At 40.6% G+C, this 17,548-nt stretch overlaps 2 protein-coding genes across 4 annotated transcripts in view; one reads left to right on the forward strand and one right to left on the reverse strand.

Annotated features, from left to right (window-relative positions):
• lrba (LPS responsive beige-like anchor protein) overlaps window positions 1-17,548 on the forward strand; it is a 190,035-nt gene that overhangs the window by 100,795 nt on the left and 71,692 nt on the right. For all 3 annotated transcript variants that reach the window (XM_041035968.1, XM_041035969.1, XM_041035970.1), the window contains exons 38-39: window positions 1,859-2,002; window positions 3,972-4,108. In XM_041035968.1, coding sequence (XP_040891902.1) covers window positions 1,859-2,002; window positions 3,972-4,108 — 281 coding nt within the window. The remainder of the gene's footprint in view (window positions 1-1,858; window positions 2,003-3,971; window positions 4,109-17,548) is intronic.
• On the reverse strand, window positions 4,225-7,170 carry mab21l2 (mab-21-like 2). The gene has a single exon (XM_041035973.1). It carries the CDS (start codon window positions 6,777-6,779, stop codon window positions 5,700-5,702), a length of 1,080 nt encoding a protein of 359 aa, XP_040891907.1. The 5' UTR covers window positions 6,780-7,170; the 3' UTR covers window positions 4,225-5,699.

The raw sequence follows: 17,548 nt of genomic DNA on the forward strand, positions 1-17,548 counted from the left end.
GTGTATTTTTCTTTTATGTATACTTGGTGGTACGGGACACAAGTCTGGCCCAAATACCTTTTCTTGCTGTTCTGCTAAGCCAAACAATACGCTGACTAGTCATTATTTTGGTTGCAGTTTCTGCAGTGTGTATTATACTGAGGAGCTATTAATAACTTGTGTTTTAGGGTAATAGAAGGAGCAGGGGTTTGGATCAGCCCAGTCACGGGGTTTAGTTGCATCAGACAGTGGCTCGATACTGTATGTGAGCACTGTCTGCGTATTGTGGTAAGAATTTCGGAGCATGTTTGCAGTTAAATGCAAAGAGGTTGAACTACATCTCTGTTTTCTAAGCTCACCTGACATGTCCCCTGTCCACTTGCTTGGTGTGAATACAATGGCATGTGGTACGTATTAGGGGAGCTGGTAGTAATTTCAGTGCTGCTAACTAAAGAATCCTCCAGGGAGGCTTAATTACAGGAAGACCATTCTAAATATCAGTGAGCTGCATATTTTCCATGACAAGAGATTTCTTAGCCCAGCTCTTCTAGCAGTTTCAAAGTATATAGGCACATGACGCGGCTGTGCATTTTTAGGAAGTGCAATTGATCTCCCCTCAGGTGACGATGAAAAAAAATATACTAGTTATGTGTTCAGAGACTCACTGGGTTAAAACGGTTGCTTTTACCTGGATGCTGGATTAGAATGCATCCATGCACAGAAGGAGAGAAAGCTCTCACTATGTTGCCAGCTCTGTTTACAGAGAGGGAAGACTTGCCAGACAGTCTATGTATTGTGGACTTGTGTCTGTGGATCCTTACCATGCACCACAGGGGAATGCAGAGCTCTCTAAATGTTTGCAGATTACCATTTTTCTTAAATAATCCATTTGGAACCTCAAGTCATGTTCAGTTGAAATCAAAATGGGCAGTGTACGACCCCCATTTTGTTTAAACGTGTTTGGATAATCTTTGTGTGAAATTGGCTTTGTTTTGATGTATGTTAAAGGGCAAAATGCATTTAGGGTGAGGATTATGTCTTTTGTCTCCCTCGTTTTGTTTGCCGTTTTCGGTTTGCCCATTTGCATGCAACTCTGCAAGGCTGGAAATACACTGCAAGTCAGCATTCCTGTTAACTGATCAATCAAAGTTGAGCAGCACACATTCGATCGATTTTGCACATAGCTGTATTTGAGGGTAAACCTGCTATAGTTTGCAAAACTTTTATTTTTTTTATCCCTACCTTATCTTTATACCTGCTTTTGGAAGACGACAAAAAATAATGTTCTATAAAATTAATTACCTAAGCTAGTTTACTAAGTAGTCTAAAATTAATATGTTTATGAAGGTTGTTAAATTAATTCAGTTCTGAAAATTATTATCTTTTTCTTTAGATTCTGAATCTATGTGAGGCTGTTATGGTAATCACCAGTTGGAAGAGATGGTCATTTTTTATTTACCACTGAAGCACTAATAGTTCTAGCTTAATCCAAGGCAGTGGAAAAAAAAGCCAAAAAAAAAAAAAAACCCAAAACAAAAATAGCTAATAGTTCTTTTTAGAGCACATTTCAGCTTAATTAGTCGCATCTGGAGTGAAGAGTGATACAGCATATCATTTGTCATGTTTTCTTGTTTGCAATGGTTACTCATAATTGCTGTTTTTTCACAGAGAAAAAAATGTCTGTTGGGTGCTTGGGTTTGGCTAAAAATGAAATCTGCTCAAACATGATCATTAAAACTTTGAATGTCATCGAACTCTGCAGTGGAATAAAGTCAAACAGGTTTTCTATGTTTACTTAAAATACAAATGTGAAGCTAATTTAACTCCATGTATATAATCTTAAGTTCGAAATGTATTAAAGGAGCCCCTCTTCCCATAGCATCCGAGGAGGACATTCTCAAAGGCAAGCAGTCCATCAGAAGTCAGGCTCTGGGAAATCAAAACTCGGAGAGTGAGATATTACTTGACGGAGACGATGACACCCTGTCCAGCTTAGACGAGAAGGACCTGGAGAACGTAACAGGTAAAGAAGCAGCTCATCCTCTTCACCTCTCTTATCTTCCTCTCAGTCACTGTCACCCCTCCTCAATGTTGATTTTGTCCTGCAGCTCAGACAAAATAAAGAAATGAGGTTATTGTAATTTACATATAGCTTTGTATTCTACATGTGCAATTCCATAGTCTTTCTGTACTTAGTGAGTTATGTAGCACTCTCTTGTGCACTAGCTGCCATATCTCCCATGGCAGGTTATCACTGAAGTTTTTATTTTTCTCTAATGTCATCGTCCTATTTTTTTTTTTTTTAAATTCTTAAATTTATTCTTTGTTGGTGAACTCCTTATGGACAAGAAAATCAGGCCTTTAATGAACCTGTGTCACTTTCTTAGCACACATCATTATATTTCTGGGTAACTTTTTCGTTATGGCACCTCTGTCTTAGGAGAGTGCTGCTGCAAACACAGTATCTACAGTTTTCTGTCTCAGCCACTGGAGGTCTGCTTCACAAACATACACACAGGCCTGAGTAGCTACTCTGTAAACATTTTTTTATCCAGCGGTAGCAGAGTTTATCCCAGGATACTGCTTACCCTGAACTGAAATGGGACATTATCTGATTCAAGAAAAGCAGCGTTGCCTGAATAAAATCTTAAACTCCCCTCGGAGCATGAGCCTATTAGTCTGATCAAACCACTATAACACAACCTTAAATTCAATTTTAACCAAACTGCGATGTCGTGAAACCTTTGTTGCCTCTGATATGTCTGTTATTTAAATAATGTTAATTAAATATCATATAGTCCGCTAATCGGATTGCAGCGTAATCCTCATTTTTCTGTGCAGTGACAGCGCTCAGCAGACTAAGCTGCATTAATGAGGCTCAGAGTGCTATTAAAATAACGCAACTGGATGACAATAGGATTAAACGTTGAATCCTGTCTAATAAAGCGGATGTGTATACTGCGAGAACTGAGTAGAGGTTGTCGGGCCATGTTCAGCTTCTCCTCTTAAGCAGCTGTCTGCTTCAGGTGTAATTGAATGTCTTTGAGTGAACGGAACAAAAAATGTTATTTCAACCCACGGATAACATGTCAGTACTCACGGGGTTCGCGAGAGGCAGAGGAATGAATATATATCTGTTTATTCCATCCATTTGCAGGAGTGTGAGGGTGCTCGGGGAAATCAGACCGGGCTCCGAGCCTCCTCTCTCCTCAGCGCACATCTGCAAATACAATGCCTCATATGTGCATAGTCGGGCAGAGCTTCCACCCACAGCTCCCCTGAGCCGGGCTCTCATTGTCATACTGGCATAAATTAAGATTGATGAAAGATTAAACAGAGCTTCACCCCACAGCCCGCAATCAATTGATGCTGACGGACTGTCGATTTTTGACAATTATGTCTTAAAGTTTTACAATGTTTACTTTGCATTTTATTGCGAGTGTATGCTACTTAGACTTAAAGAATTTTATTTTAGGAGCTATAAGGTTATGTCACACAGTGGCCAGCCTATAGAGCTGCGTGTTTCTTAGTTTACCTTTAATTCATGCGTGAATTGCGGATTACTAACCACTATAAAGGAGGAAAACGACACACTATGCAGTGTTTGAAGTAGCCGAAGTCTTTAGCCTTTAATAACACTGCAGAACTAATGCAAAATAGTTGTGTATAAACATAATTGCCAGGAGAAGCAGTCTCAACTTTAAAAATAGACTCAAACTATCGTTATCTCTCGCGTGTTTATCTTTACCACTGATCAAGTTTCGTCTTTAATTAACCAGGAGGTCCACCACGTCCAAGAGTGAAGGCCCACGGTGTGTTTTAGAAGTTATCTTTGCAGGAAAATAGCCATCCACTCAGTGCAGTCCCTTGTTGCGTTTAATAAGTTTACCTTTACCGTTTGTCATTTTTAAAAAGCCAGCATATTTTCCCACTCGGACAAGAGGACACCCTGCTTGTTTTCTGACCGGCTTGTGTGTGTGTGTGTCCTCCAGGCCCAATAAACTTGAGCGCCAGTGCTCAGCTGGTGGCTCCGGCCGTTGTGGTGAAAGGCACCCTGTCCATCACCGCCTCCGAGCTGTACTTCGAGGTGGATGAGGACGAGCCGAGCTTCAAGGCCATCGATCCGAAGGTAAGAGACTCGAGCTCCATTGATCCCGTCTCAAATTGTCACTTATTGAAGCCATGCTCGAATTTCCCATCGTGCTGGGAAATGCTACATGTCGGTCTACATTTCAATGGAACAGTGATGAATACGTTTAATATCTCAGTATATATATAAAAGTATTATTTTAAATGAGCATAAATAGCACTCTTTCCAAGTGCATTTCCAAGCTTGTCTTTAAAGCATCATGTAAAGAATTTATTCTCTCACTGTTTTTTTTTTTTTTATTGAATGTAAAACTGGTCTTTCTTTTTATTTTTTTCTAAATGAATATTACATTTTTGTAAAGCTGAAAAGTAGGCTTAACACCACAAAAAACGTTTCACATAGTTTAGTGGTAGGTAATAAGAAATGACAACGTTTTGTAGTAAATAAATTATCAAACTATCTTTATGAGAAAAATCAGAACAGCAATTGAATCAGGCCTTTCCTTTAGCAGTGATCATCCTTCTCTGGTGTGCAGTATATTTTTTCCCCACTGTAAGCAGATCTCAAAAATAAAAATGACACGGAAGTAAAGTGCTCTGATTAAAACATAAGAAACAGTCAAACTCTAAACTTCATGTTGACTATAGAGATCTGCTGAGCTACAGTTGGTTGTGTTTGCGCAGTTGGTGCAGTTTAACACTCCATGATATTATCGTGTGTGAAGTTGTGTATTTAAATTGATATATTTCAGTAACATGAGAATTTATTTGAATGTTGAATTTTATACCCGAATTCATTAAGATATTTTTTGACTGTAGAGGTGTCACATAAGCCACAGTGCATTATCTGAATTTTAGCCGCATTAATCAGATGAAGGCTTCAGTTTAGCTGCAGGCCTTGTGCTGCTGTTGAAACACAGAGCAGAGATGCTCCCAGGCCTGTATATTAACACGAGCCCGTTGATTTACATTCATTCCAAAATCCTTCTGAGCCTGTGACGCATTGTAAAAAATAACGTATGGTCTGAAGTCGGCTGTGCACATTCCTTCTTTAAATTTTGGAAAAACGATTTTTTTTCCTTTTTCTTTTTCTTTTTCTTTTTCTTTTTTTTTTTTTGCCAGTGTTGACAACAGGTTAGATTTCCTCTCGTGAATTTAACGACTCTCTTCATCAGACAATAACAGAATAAAATCCAGCAGATTTGCCTCATCTCAGCTGTCACAACACGTCAAGACACGAGGCCAAGTTGTAATTTAATTTGCAACATTTTTATTAACATTTCTTTTTTAAGTCACATAATGAAAAAATTGAACTTGGCACGCTACATTTTATTCTTTCACTTAACGATTTTGTGCATATATTTAAATAAAAGTTTCTTCACTTTGTGAAAACATTTAAAGAAGACAACTAAAAGTTATTACATTTATCTGAAAATGTACCTTCACTTTCTCTCTGGCAGTGGCCCAATTGCTCCATTTTTAAAAAAAAGAAAGGTTTTTGTTGTTTGCTTGCTGCATTATTTTGTTACTGATTTTTTTCACATTGCTTGGAGAATCAGTTGGAGAATCATCTTTGTCCTTCTCTGAAGTTTTATCCCAAAATGTCTCTCGGCTCTTTCTCAACCACCACTTTATAATTTGTCCAAACTTTTAGCATTGGTGAGGATTTCCCTCGCTAGTCTCCATGTCTGCTTAGCAGCAGCCTCCAGGGCTGAGTGAGGCTTTCCCTGAAACAAGTCCAAGTTTGGCAAGAAGTAGTGGGGACATCTGCGGCATTGCAGACAGGATATGAGCTGCAGTAGGATGCCATTCAGTCGGTCTCCGAGGCAAGACTCGTCCCAGTCGGTCTCTCTCGGGTGTTTCTCACACTCGTACAGCAGCAGGGTCTTCATGTGGTAGTTGTTGAGCGGCTGTCCCGGTAGCTCCAGGTGACGGTCCCTCAGAGTCTTCAGGATGGACAGACACTTCTTCCTGCAGCCGGCCATTAGCAGCCTGTTCTCGGCCTCGCTGAACTGCAGGACCCATGCGTCGCTCTCCGCAGAGCTCTGCTTCCCCGTTAACGAGTAACACTCTTTAGAGAGGAGGTTAAAACCCTCAGCTTTGACTTCTGCCACCCGGTTAGGACCAGGCCATGGGATGTGGGGCATGGGCCACTGAGCTGCACTCCTAGGCCAAATCCCAGTGCACTTGAACGCGGGGGTGATCTGTACCACATACCTCTCCCTGATCCGTAGTTTGACCTCGCTGGTGTCCGCTACCATCTTAACCACGTCACGGTAGCTGCATTTGTCCACGGCCTGTGCCACCAGAGTCTGAAACCTGGAGCGGATCTTTCTGGCTGATAGGTACCCCGAGGCGGTGATGAACTCGACCCACAGCGACATGCTCCTTTTACGGCCATCACTCAGCTTCAGCACCGCGCAGCCGGGCAAGGAGCCGTCGTCCACAAAGTTGAACACCCCCATTTGGTTGAGGTAAAGCACCACCTCAAACTCATTGGGGGAGATGACCTCCATCCCCTCATAGCGTGCGTCTATCTCACTGAGGGAGCTGATGAAGCGGGGCTCCTGCACTTCCACCTCTTTCAGGACATCCGACACCACTTTACAAACCTCCCTTATAGTCTTCGCAATGGCCGCTTTGCGAGCTTGGCATCTCTCGTTGTAATATTTGTTGAGCTGGTAAACCAGCTTTGCCTGCGTCGCAATCATGTTTGGGCAGAGGTCCGGGCTGTACACCGGAGAGTCGCAGTAAGTTGACGGATCCAATGCTTACCGGTAAAGCCAGAGGCAAATGCTTCCCCGTGCAGGAAAAATGAGTAATCAAAGTTTTTTTTTTCTTGCTTTTGCAGCGGATGGACGTCAGTGTGAGGAGGAGGAAACGGATAGGGATGCAACGCAATAGCCTGCTAAATATCAGTCCAACTGAGCACTTCCAGCAGGGCTAGGTAGATTCATATTCAGGATCTGGGTTGTCATCCGTGTCCAGGGCTGCAGACGCTAGAGGCTAAAACACCGCCTGTGACCACTCATCTCTTCTTGCTGTTATTCTCTCTGCTCTGTGGCCCAGCTCACTTTCGTCCACACTCAGCTGTGAGCTGGACTTGTGTAGTTTATGAATGGTTCCTCTAGGAAGAGTGAAAGGGGTCGGGCTTCTCTTCCTGCAATCATGTGCAGAGCTGTCAGTGCAGTCAGCCAATCAGAGCAGCCAGAGGCAGACGGGTCTGTAGGAGATCTCCAGTCCGCCTCAGCAGCATCTGGGCGCACGGAGCTGTCCGCTGCTCCCAAGTCGACACAGGAAAACACAAACCTTTAAGTTAATACGGGCAAATGCCAGCGTACACCCTTTAAACCAGCAGTAAAACCTTTTTTTTCTCCAGGACAACTGCTGCTCTTTGCGCGCAATTTCTCCCGGTGCGTTTCGAGGATTAAGATAAGACACAGTGTGAGTGTCTGACTGTGAGTGTCTTTAACTTTAGACCTGCTTGTATTCTGAAGATAAGTCTCTTCCTCTCTGTTTCTCTCCGTTTTTAAATGAATGTATATCTTCGCGTTTTACTCATCTTTGAAAGGCCGAGTAATTACGTTAGATTTTCCCATTTGACAGAAAGTTTCTTTTATTCTTATCAGCATGTCCTGCTTTTCTCATAAAACTTCAATGAGCTGTGTTATGCCTGGAAACGTGTATCTGTTGTATGGATTTAAGTGTGATATTTCTAACACTAGGTATGGCTAGTTGGTCACATTATTTTTAAATCAAATTAAAAGTAAAAAATTAATCACTGCTTATTTATCTTTTTACCCGCTCTCTTCCTTTAAGAGAAGTTCCAATTCCCATTTGTTCCCTTTTCAGGGAGTGTGTGTTTTTTTCCTTTTAAATCAGGTACATGTGAAATTGTATTTCTCATAAATATTTCATGCCGTTAAATGTTGTTTACCCGTTTAGTTAATATACATTTAAAATAGTAAATACTTCGAGTGCACCTGCAGCTTGGGGTCAGAAAAGCAAGTTGTCCGAACTCTAAACAGCAATGATCTGACAATTTCACTTTTTATCCACCTGATACGCTTTTTAAACTTATCAATTGATAAAAATTCTATTGATCATTTTAGTACTATTCACACCGCCGATGATTTGTACCGAATCCACAAAAAAACAAAAAAACAAACAAAAAAACAAACACTGATAGAAGACGTTTGTCCTCGGCTTCCCTCACACACACGCGTTAACGCGTTAAGTTGCCCGTGGGTTTATCGCCGTGAACCTTGTCCAAACTGAATAATTTAACCAGAGGGACTCAGTGAGTTTGTAATTGAAGTCCCCTTGTCACCCAGACTTCACGTTGGAGGACTAAAGAAGCTGTTACCCCCCCCCCCCCCCCCCCCCCCCCCCACAGACAGGGAACATTGGTGTGAGACATATTCAGACATGTAAGCATGGAGGAAAAATAAAATCCTGCAGTGAAATCCATATGAAATAATTTGTCGAAGTATTGCTGCAGCCCGTTACCTTTGCAGTCCTGCTACACACGTCCACTACTGCAGTTAATGAGGTCACGGTCACAAGGCTGCAAGATTGCAGAGTTAATTGCACATTTTTTGCGACTTCCAAGACTCCCTTCTTTAAAAACGTTTGTAATTCAGCTCGATACGTATTTTAATCTTAAGAGATCATCTTTTTTTAAACAGAACCTCGTCATTATACCGCTATTAGAGCGATTCAATTATGGAGACGGCTGTTAAATATAGTCCAATCATTCCCATAAGTTCAGAAAATAAATTACAACAATAATGCGAAACCATAACCCATCTACGTTGTTGCACCTTGAAGGGCTTTCTTAATGTAAATGTTGATCAGATGCAATGAGGCCTGCTGCAGTTGCATGCATAGATGCACGGTGGAAAATATCGGTATGATATTTTCTCTGCAGCCCGCCCTAAGCTGCATATTTCCTGCGTTGCTAAACGTGGTTTCAAATTGAAGAAAATACAACAAGCAGGCTATTCTTAAGTTTTGTGCAAAATAAACACACATAAAAAAAAACGTTAAACTTTTATGGCACTTGTTACAAAAATATTTTAAATAAGACAGACTATTGATTCAGCAATGGTTTCCAGAAACCCGTTTACTGATATGAAGTTGCCAACTATGCAGTGCTTGAAATAAGCTACAAACATATCAGAAAAGGCAAAGATTAATGAGCCCCCCTTCATAGTTGCCACATCCCTCTGGACTTCATCATGTAGCCTTTTCCACAAGAGGTGATGAGGCTTTAGGGAGTGTAAAGTAACTCATGATTAAATTTGTAAAATGTATTATTTAGTTTGATGTGAAAATGGCTGTGGTCCTGCCTGGTATTTGCGCTCATGTCAGTGTAACAAATAACCTGTATTCAAAAACCAAAACACACTGAGAGTGTGTTAAGTGAACACACACTGATTTGGTTTTACATGAGATCACAAGCAGCCTTTGTCAGCAAAATACATATTACTTAATTAAATTATATGATTTACGGTTGAATATTGTGCACAGTTTTCATTAATTACACCTTAGCAGTGTTTGTCTTTCCACCTAGAACAGTTAATTTAACTTTGGTCACAGTGGAGAGGTTTAGTGTCGAATTAACTCGTTCCCACCAAGAAAAAACATTCAAGGGGAAACATTACTGAGCTGCATTTGCTGGTGTGTCATGACATTTGAATTTGATGCACTGCTAAATGAACACACAACGTCCATTTGGATATTCTTCCCAGAAATACCAGAGTACTTAGAGAAACTATGGCAAGACAAGCAAGAGTTGACTTTACTTTTTTTTTTTTTTTTTTGTGAAATTTAAAAGAAATGTTAACCTAAGATTTGGCATTCCTTCTCTTAGTGTCATATTCAAGACGAGTGATACTCATCCTAGTGTGCCTTTGGAATTTAGAAAAAGATAGAAACAGAGAGAAGTAAATGAGAAAAAATGTCTGGCTGATGATTTCAGGATGACTGTTTATTATCAAGCTCACAGCTCCAGAGAGATTAATGGACACTACTTGGAGTGTAAGTGTCCAAATATTATGAAGGACATTCTAACTGTAGCTTAATGAAATATATGCAGACACAAAGTCAGGCTTTTATAAAGAGATTATGAATCCATTCTGGCCCGCTAATCAAACCACGTGTTTCTGAGCAGCTGTGTTCATTTTTTACTAAAGTGTAAAATGGAAAACGGTGGATTGAAATTATTTATATCTTTTCATTTTTGCAGTTGATATGAAAAGACCAGTCGCATCTCAGAATATGAGCATTTCCTCCGTTCATTTCAGTACATATGTGGCTAACTACCCATCACTGTATAATGGCAGGAAACTGAAAGGTCAACACACTGCTGTTGCAGCTAAGAAGACATTTGGGTGGCTAGGTGTTAGCTTTTTAGCTTTGTCAGCTCGACTTTTATTTCCATTTTTGTTTTTTTTCCCAGTATAATGTATAATATATAAATCTAATGGCGTTGTCACTCACTCTTTCATCCATTCTTGCAACTTCTGTGTGCCCTTTATGTCCTGAAAACGTCCAGAATTATCTGGGGTTCCTAAAGAGTTTCCCCCTGGTTTATATTGACTGGAGAAAAGATCAGGAGCCTGTCAGAGAGCTCTTTGATCTGAGCCTGTGTGACGACTTCACAGTGATCCCCTCACGAGCACAAAACAGTGTCCATGCCTGTGCAAATCTCTGCCAGCTGATGAGTAACCTCACTGCTTCTAATTTTTTTCCTCTTCTTCTGTCCTCGCTCTGTCTTTCTGTCTTACTGTCTCAGCCTTATTGTTCTTCTTCTTTTCCAGTCCAACCAGATTACACTGGCTTACAAGTGGCTCAGTGCTGTGTATACCATGCAGTTTTTAGAACATAGTTTACAATTAGCAGAGGAACTTCTTAAGACATAAGTTGTCTTTTAAACATCTTTGAAATATATCTGGTCCCTTATATGAGTATCTTTTTTAATTGAATGTCATAAAATATTTGTACTAAAACTGAATTTCAGTTAATAATCATAATGTAATTAACACTTTTTGGTAGTCTGGTTCATCTACTTCTTGAATCTTCTATCTGAAGTACTAGTATATCCTCTACATGGAGTAAATACAATTTGAGTATAACACAGTAAAAGTGCTCTAAAGTAATTTCCAGCCGAGAGGCACACAGCAATGCATCTCTCAATGTTACGGCTACATTCTGTGGCATGAAATGACATTGGACCTTTAAAGACAACAGTAGAAAAAATGTGTTAGTTTTGCAACAGAACGTGCAAAAGTTTCTTCTTCGTGTCGTGCTCATGTTGTTGTGCTTTGTACTACTGAGTGATAAGGGAGGGGGATGTCAGGGCTTGGCATTTTTAGGTAGCACTCTTTTTTCCTTTTCCTTTCTGTGGAAACATGATAGCTGCAGGAGAAGTGGCTCGCTGCCTCACAACACACACTGACATGCGCATGTACACACAGACCAACATCGGCACACATGTGAACTGAGAGAGTACATTTTTGATGCTCTTGTTCACACATTTTCTTGCTGTCTCCCAAACCCGGATGGACCCAGCTGCTCTCTCCACAGAGGGCTCAAAGAAAATCATCGCAGGCAACTAATTGCCTAGCAGGCCCCCGCATCTGCTCGGCAGATAGCAGAACTGATGAAGTCACGGAGCAGATGTGTGTTTGCCTGTGTGTGTGTGTTTGGGGGAAACTTCTCTGTGTTTAGGCACAAGCCATCAATATTGCATGTGGAGTTATTGTTGCAGCGCCACTCCTGGAGACTACTAATATTGCTTGAATGAGGAAGTGAAATTCACTCTACTTCCAGCTGATTGGTTAAAGGAAATATCTGCAAAAAGCTGATTGGATGATCTTTGTAACCCTCCCTTAGATCCTTTTTCCATTCTGTGTGTATTAGAGACTATTCTTGTGTCTCGATAGAAAACAGTTTGATAATTCTAGTTGTGGTTTGAGTATATGATACTGTTTAAAAATTGATTTTTGAGTGTAGTTTTGATTCACTACACATTGAAAATGAAAAAGCCACTTGCACCGGGAGTGGTATGAGAGCTGCAGCAACAGATGGAAAAACAGAAATTAGGTAGTTTGGAAACACTTGTAATTGTCATTTGTGAATTTGTAAGAAAATGAAATGAGGTTAGCTAACACCTCGTATACTGTAACTTCCTGTCATTATAAAACAGTAAAGTACATGTTATGGCTTGTGTACTAACTGCAGGAATGTCGCAGCTTCGACATTAATACATAGTGCGTACTTCATACTCTTAGTATGTGGTATGCTACAGGGACACAATCTATATTTAGGATGCATTTGTAAACTAATTGAGGGAGAAGTGAATGAAATTATCACCCGCACAACATTACAAAAACAAGTGCATAGAGTTCAAATCTAAATATAACACAATATTAGAAATCAGAGCACCTCCCTTTAAATAGCATGTTATTTTTGCCTCATAGGACCTCAGTTTGTATGGATATGTTCACTGTATCATAAAAACGTGTCTTTTAGTTCACAAAAACTACACACAGCTGATTCAAGTTTAACTCTGCTGTTATTCCTGAATCCTGTGGATAGCCACAGCATGTTTCCAAAAAGTTTCAGTCAAAGACCACGCAGAAAAGTGTTTTGGAAAGAATACCAGTAAATTTTTCCTAAAGGTCAGTGTCCAACCTTGGACTATGCAATGATAAAACCCCCATTGAGAAGACATTGGTAACTCTAATTAGTGGGGTGGTGACGGCTACCCGGGGTTAGCTGGAGTGGATGAATAGATGGTCACTCAGTCAAAGAAAACCACCCTGGTGTTATGTAGCGACCAGTCTCATATCGTTAAGCTCTCCCTAAAGTGTCAAACTGCTGGGACTGCACCCCTCCCCCTTCCTCCTGCTCGCTCCGCCAAACTCTCATGGTCACCAGGGACGACCTTCGGCTGCAGCTGCCAATCACAAAGAGCCATGGCAGCAAGAGGTCTCTGAGAGAGGAGCTTATTGATTTTCCAGTTAGAGCCTAAATAGTGTGTGCTATAGGACTAACGGACAGCCCGAGCAGGTATGTCATTATCAATGATCCCAAGGAAACAGATTCCCTCACTCTCACTCATTCATATTGGCCTCCTTCCCTCCCTAGTCCCTTTCCTCTGTCTCTCCTTCATGCTGTTCCACCATCCACTCCCTATGCTCTCCTCATCTCCTCTGACAGAGTACATTCTGAGATGGTCAATAAATCGCTCAGCCACACTACGACAACAGCTAGCGGAATGATGGGTTGGGATGACCTTCTTTCTCTTCTTTCCTTCACTGTTACTTGTCTGACCGTCCCTGCTTTCCAGGTACAGTAATTATAGCACCTAGAGGACATTAAGTGTTTCCTTACCAGAGACAGACTTGTTAGCATCACAGCTGTTAATGTGCCCCTCTTGGATTTTCCCGCATCCTTGAATCTTCAACATCCAGGTTCAGTTTAATCTCAAGTATCATTCTCTCACGGCCCACTTTGGCTCATCCAGTCATCAGTAAACCCAATTATTATCATGCTGGTTCCTCCAGCTTTGCCTCACTGCTTATGTCAAGTCACTGTCTGGACTTTGGGAGCTGCTCAGCATAAAGACATGTGCAAACCATTAGGAATGATTTAAGCCAATTAGGAGAGATAAGTCCAAATAAAGGTTTAAAGCTTTCTGAAGTGTATTTCTGTTTCCCAGTAGAGCCGTAAAGTCTTACCTTCTCTACTGTCCTTTATCTCTGTTTCTCACACAAAGTACAAACCTACCCCACCTCTCTTTCCTTTCCCTTCTGAGTGTGAAACCACATTGAATGTTGTGATATAGTCTCTCTAGTTGCAACCTCATGGCAAGAAATGGGGTGTTGAAGAGTGATAGAAGAAGACTTGTTAATGATGGGTTTCAAAGCTTTTGATAACCTAAGAGACTGGCTCCTGCTTTTGCTTACGGCCCATATCTCCTGTACTCATATTTGTAAGACATTATTTTTTTTTGTCTTTTGCTATGCATACAGCATATCTCAAGGGACAACATCGTTGGTCTGTTCATCATTTAGTCAGTCAGTTGCCAGAGGATGAATCCTACTGATTTTGGTGATCGTCTGACTTTTCCTGTACTGTCACCATGAGGTTGACAATTTGTGGTTTTGAGTTGCGTGTCTCAACAACTATTCAATGGATTGTGATGAAATTTAATAACAACATTCATGCCCCCCCCCCTCCTTATTTTTTTTTCTAGCACCACCACCACAAATATTAATTTGTCCATTACATTGGATTACAACCAAATATCTCCCAAACTAATGACATTCCCATGAGCCTCAGGTGCACGTGTACGTTACAGGTTTTGGTGTGATGTACAAATGTTAATATCGCTACTATTACAAATCCGTACAACTCTTAGTCTCACAGAGCTACTAGCATGGCTATGGTCTTAGCCATGTTTAAACATTACTCTTTGTGTTGCTCTGCAGTTTACTCTTTAATTTTCTGTTCTGAACAGGCAGTTTCAGTTCAGCTCAGTTAGGACATATATGATTTTTTTTTTTTTTTAACTTGAGGAGATGTAAACCATTGAGACTTGTGCAAAGCAGGTTGATGAATGTCTGTAGTGAGTGGTAACCACGTAGGACAGGTTGAGGAAAGACGATTGCCACATTGGTAATCACATAAAAAACCATTAGTGACAGTGTCATCTCACCACCTAATGATGACTAATGCCTCCCTTCCAATTGCTCTTCCCATTACACTCAAACAGCTACCCCATCACAAATAAACATGCTTGGCCTCTTTCTAGCCTTCTGTTTGTGACCTGACTTTGGACCTCAACACAACCACAGAGCACTGTTGCCGAGACCTGGCTCACACTTAACCAAGCACTTCCAGACAAAGAGCTGCCACCCCCTCTTTGCACCTGAGCCTCGCCCCTCCATCATGCTCCATCTCTGGGCTTGACTGGGCCAGTCAGGGGGCAGGTGCCTCCCCTCCCTTCCTTTGATTGATCCCCTCTCTCCATCATTTATTCCCTTCGTCTGCCTCTGACACACGTGTCAAAGGCAACACACCAGCCTGATGGATAGGCCTGTTTATAGATGCCAGTCTGCCTGGTAGGCTACTGATATTACAATCAGCACCTGTGTACCTGCTGTTCACACAAGCCTGTTATTCAGCTGAGGTCAGAGAGACACTCTGCTCCGATTGAAAGATCGATGTCCAGAGCAGCATTTTGGAAATTGGAATTGTAAATGTGGCCTTGTTTTGTCAGAAAGGTCTGTGCTGCATTTCAGATGATAAAACTAGATCCATATGTCATAGAATTTGAGTAAATATCTATTTTATTGAGCTTCCTTTTATCTACATTTTTAACTTCTCATTAATACAAAGTAAGAAATATCTCAACTGGAACATAAGATTAATCATGGCTGTTAATTCTGAAAAGAAATCAAGAGTAATTCTAACCAGTTGTATTCGTTTTTATAATGTACACTGATAGCATTGGTGTGTACTGTGTGTAAAGACATCTCATGCACTGGAGAACAGAATGTTACATTGCTGAATTCTGGTGCCTCCATTGTCATTATGGTTAATGACCCATCCAGTCTGGTTGAAATGGCACATCCATGGGGACATTCTGCAGATTACTTACTCATCCAAGACTAGTTTCTAGCAGACATCAGCACGACAGAGTCTCACTCCTGCTGTATAGTATAAAGATTGTAGAATCAGGATGCAATATTAATACACGGCTATTCTAAAGTGCAGATTATAATTAATACATTAGAATTAAATCTGAGGATAAATAGTTTTTTTTTGGTGCTGATTTTTTACAAACCACTGGTTGTCCACCCTGTTAACATCTCAAAGATCGAAAACTGGAAAACATGATGCATATTCCTTTCTTGTACCATGGATTTTCATTTCCATTTGTTAATGGATTTTTACTTGTTATGGCTCAAGTAAAATTAGTTTCACTCCAACAATCAGTCATATTCTGTCTGTATAGTAATGAAATGCTGAGGCCATTAATCCTCTCTAAAGCTGCACTAATTAAAGTTTTTAACAAGGGTTTGCTTCACCAACCTGCAGATAATTATCAACAACTGTGCAGTTCCACTCAGTTCTACAGGGAGCATCAGCATCTTTCAGCTCATTGTTTCGGTTTTACAGTTTGCAGCTTTACTGTTTTGGTTGAGTTTTACCGCTGTCATCAGCATCGTTTCCAGCCACAGCACACAACTGTTTTCAGAAAGCGAAAAAAGCTTCTGCTGTAGGCTCCCTGCCCAGCACTAAAGTGCAGACAGACAGAGTTAGAGATTAGCTGGTAAACATAGTGTAACAAAAAATGAGCTACAAGAAGAGTGAATATTGGACTTGGATTTGTCAGGTGGCCAAAGTCTGACTCCAAATGGATGATAATGTTGCTCTGTGTTTGCTGGATGTGCAAATAACTTTTGCAAACACATTTTTTTGACAGCTTAATGGGCCGATAATATGTCAGAAATTGTTTTTACAGCTTGGTCCACCTAAAAAGTAAATTATCAACTACCTTAAGTCAAGACATTTATATTTATATGCCTCAAAATCAGAATTGTTTTACAGTCTGTACAGCATACAACATCCTCTGTCCTCAGACCCTTGCTTGGATAAACTCCCCAAAAAAGCCATTTAGTCCGCAGAAAGTTAACTTTACTTCAATGAGGCAGAGTGGACTGTTGACACACATTCTTTTAAGACGTATTTAGTCCTTTATTTAAACAGTTGTCTCAATGAGATCATGATCTGTTTTACAAGAGAGACCTGTGTATAGTCTGAGTGTATTCTTTGAAAATCCTGAGACCTAAGTGAAATGAAAGATTTCAGATTTATAAGAAGCATAGTACCTGAAACCAGTTCCCTCAAGCTCAGTCTGAACATGTGGTACAGTTGATGGTAAAATATCATGTGACTTGACAGAGTGTACTGTGTTCCTATGAGACCAGAGAGCAGAGGTCATGAGGCAGTGTTTGCAGTAGAGACTTATAGATAAATAATATACAGTGCAGTTCCCCTCTGTCAGGTCCAGAAGACCATCTTGTACTACAAGCACATCTAAGTTAACCTTGTACTTCATTTGTATTTTAATTACATAATCAACCTGCCTCCAGAGCAGTGAAGATGCTTACAAATTCAATTCCCTCCATTACAGTTGGTCAAAATGCTTGTCATTGATAAACCTGTAGCTCCAATTGAGTCACCTTCAAATTCTCTAAAGTCTCCACAGCCTTTCCATTATACAAGTCCTATTCTCTCACTCTTCTTTCGCTTCGGACAACCAACGTCAAATTCCCCAAGAGGGGTGTACTTTTCACCCCACACCCACTTAAGCTGGTGACAATAGCCGGATTAGAAAAGAATTTACTTCAGCGAAGCCTCGCACCAACCCCAAAAAAGCCTATCCATCACTAAATAGCAA

This window comes from Toxotes jaculatrix, chromosome 4 (genome assembly GCF_017976425.1).
Source record: "Toxotes jaculatrix isolate fToxJac2 chromosome 4, fToxJac2.pri, whole genome shotgun sequence".
NCBI classification, from domain to species: Eukaryota; Metazoa; Chordata; class Actinopteri; family Toxotidae; genus Toxotes; species Toxotes jaculatrix.

What these genes read in the sequence shown, in the direction of transcription:
- mab21l2 (XM_041035973.1), bottom strand. Translation starts at nt 6,779, where the DNA reads ATGATTGCGACGCAGGCAAAGCTGGTTTACCAGCTCAACAAATATTAC.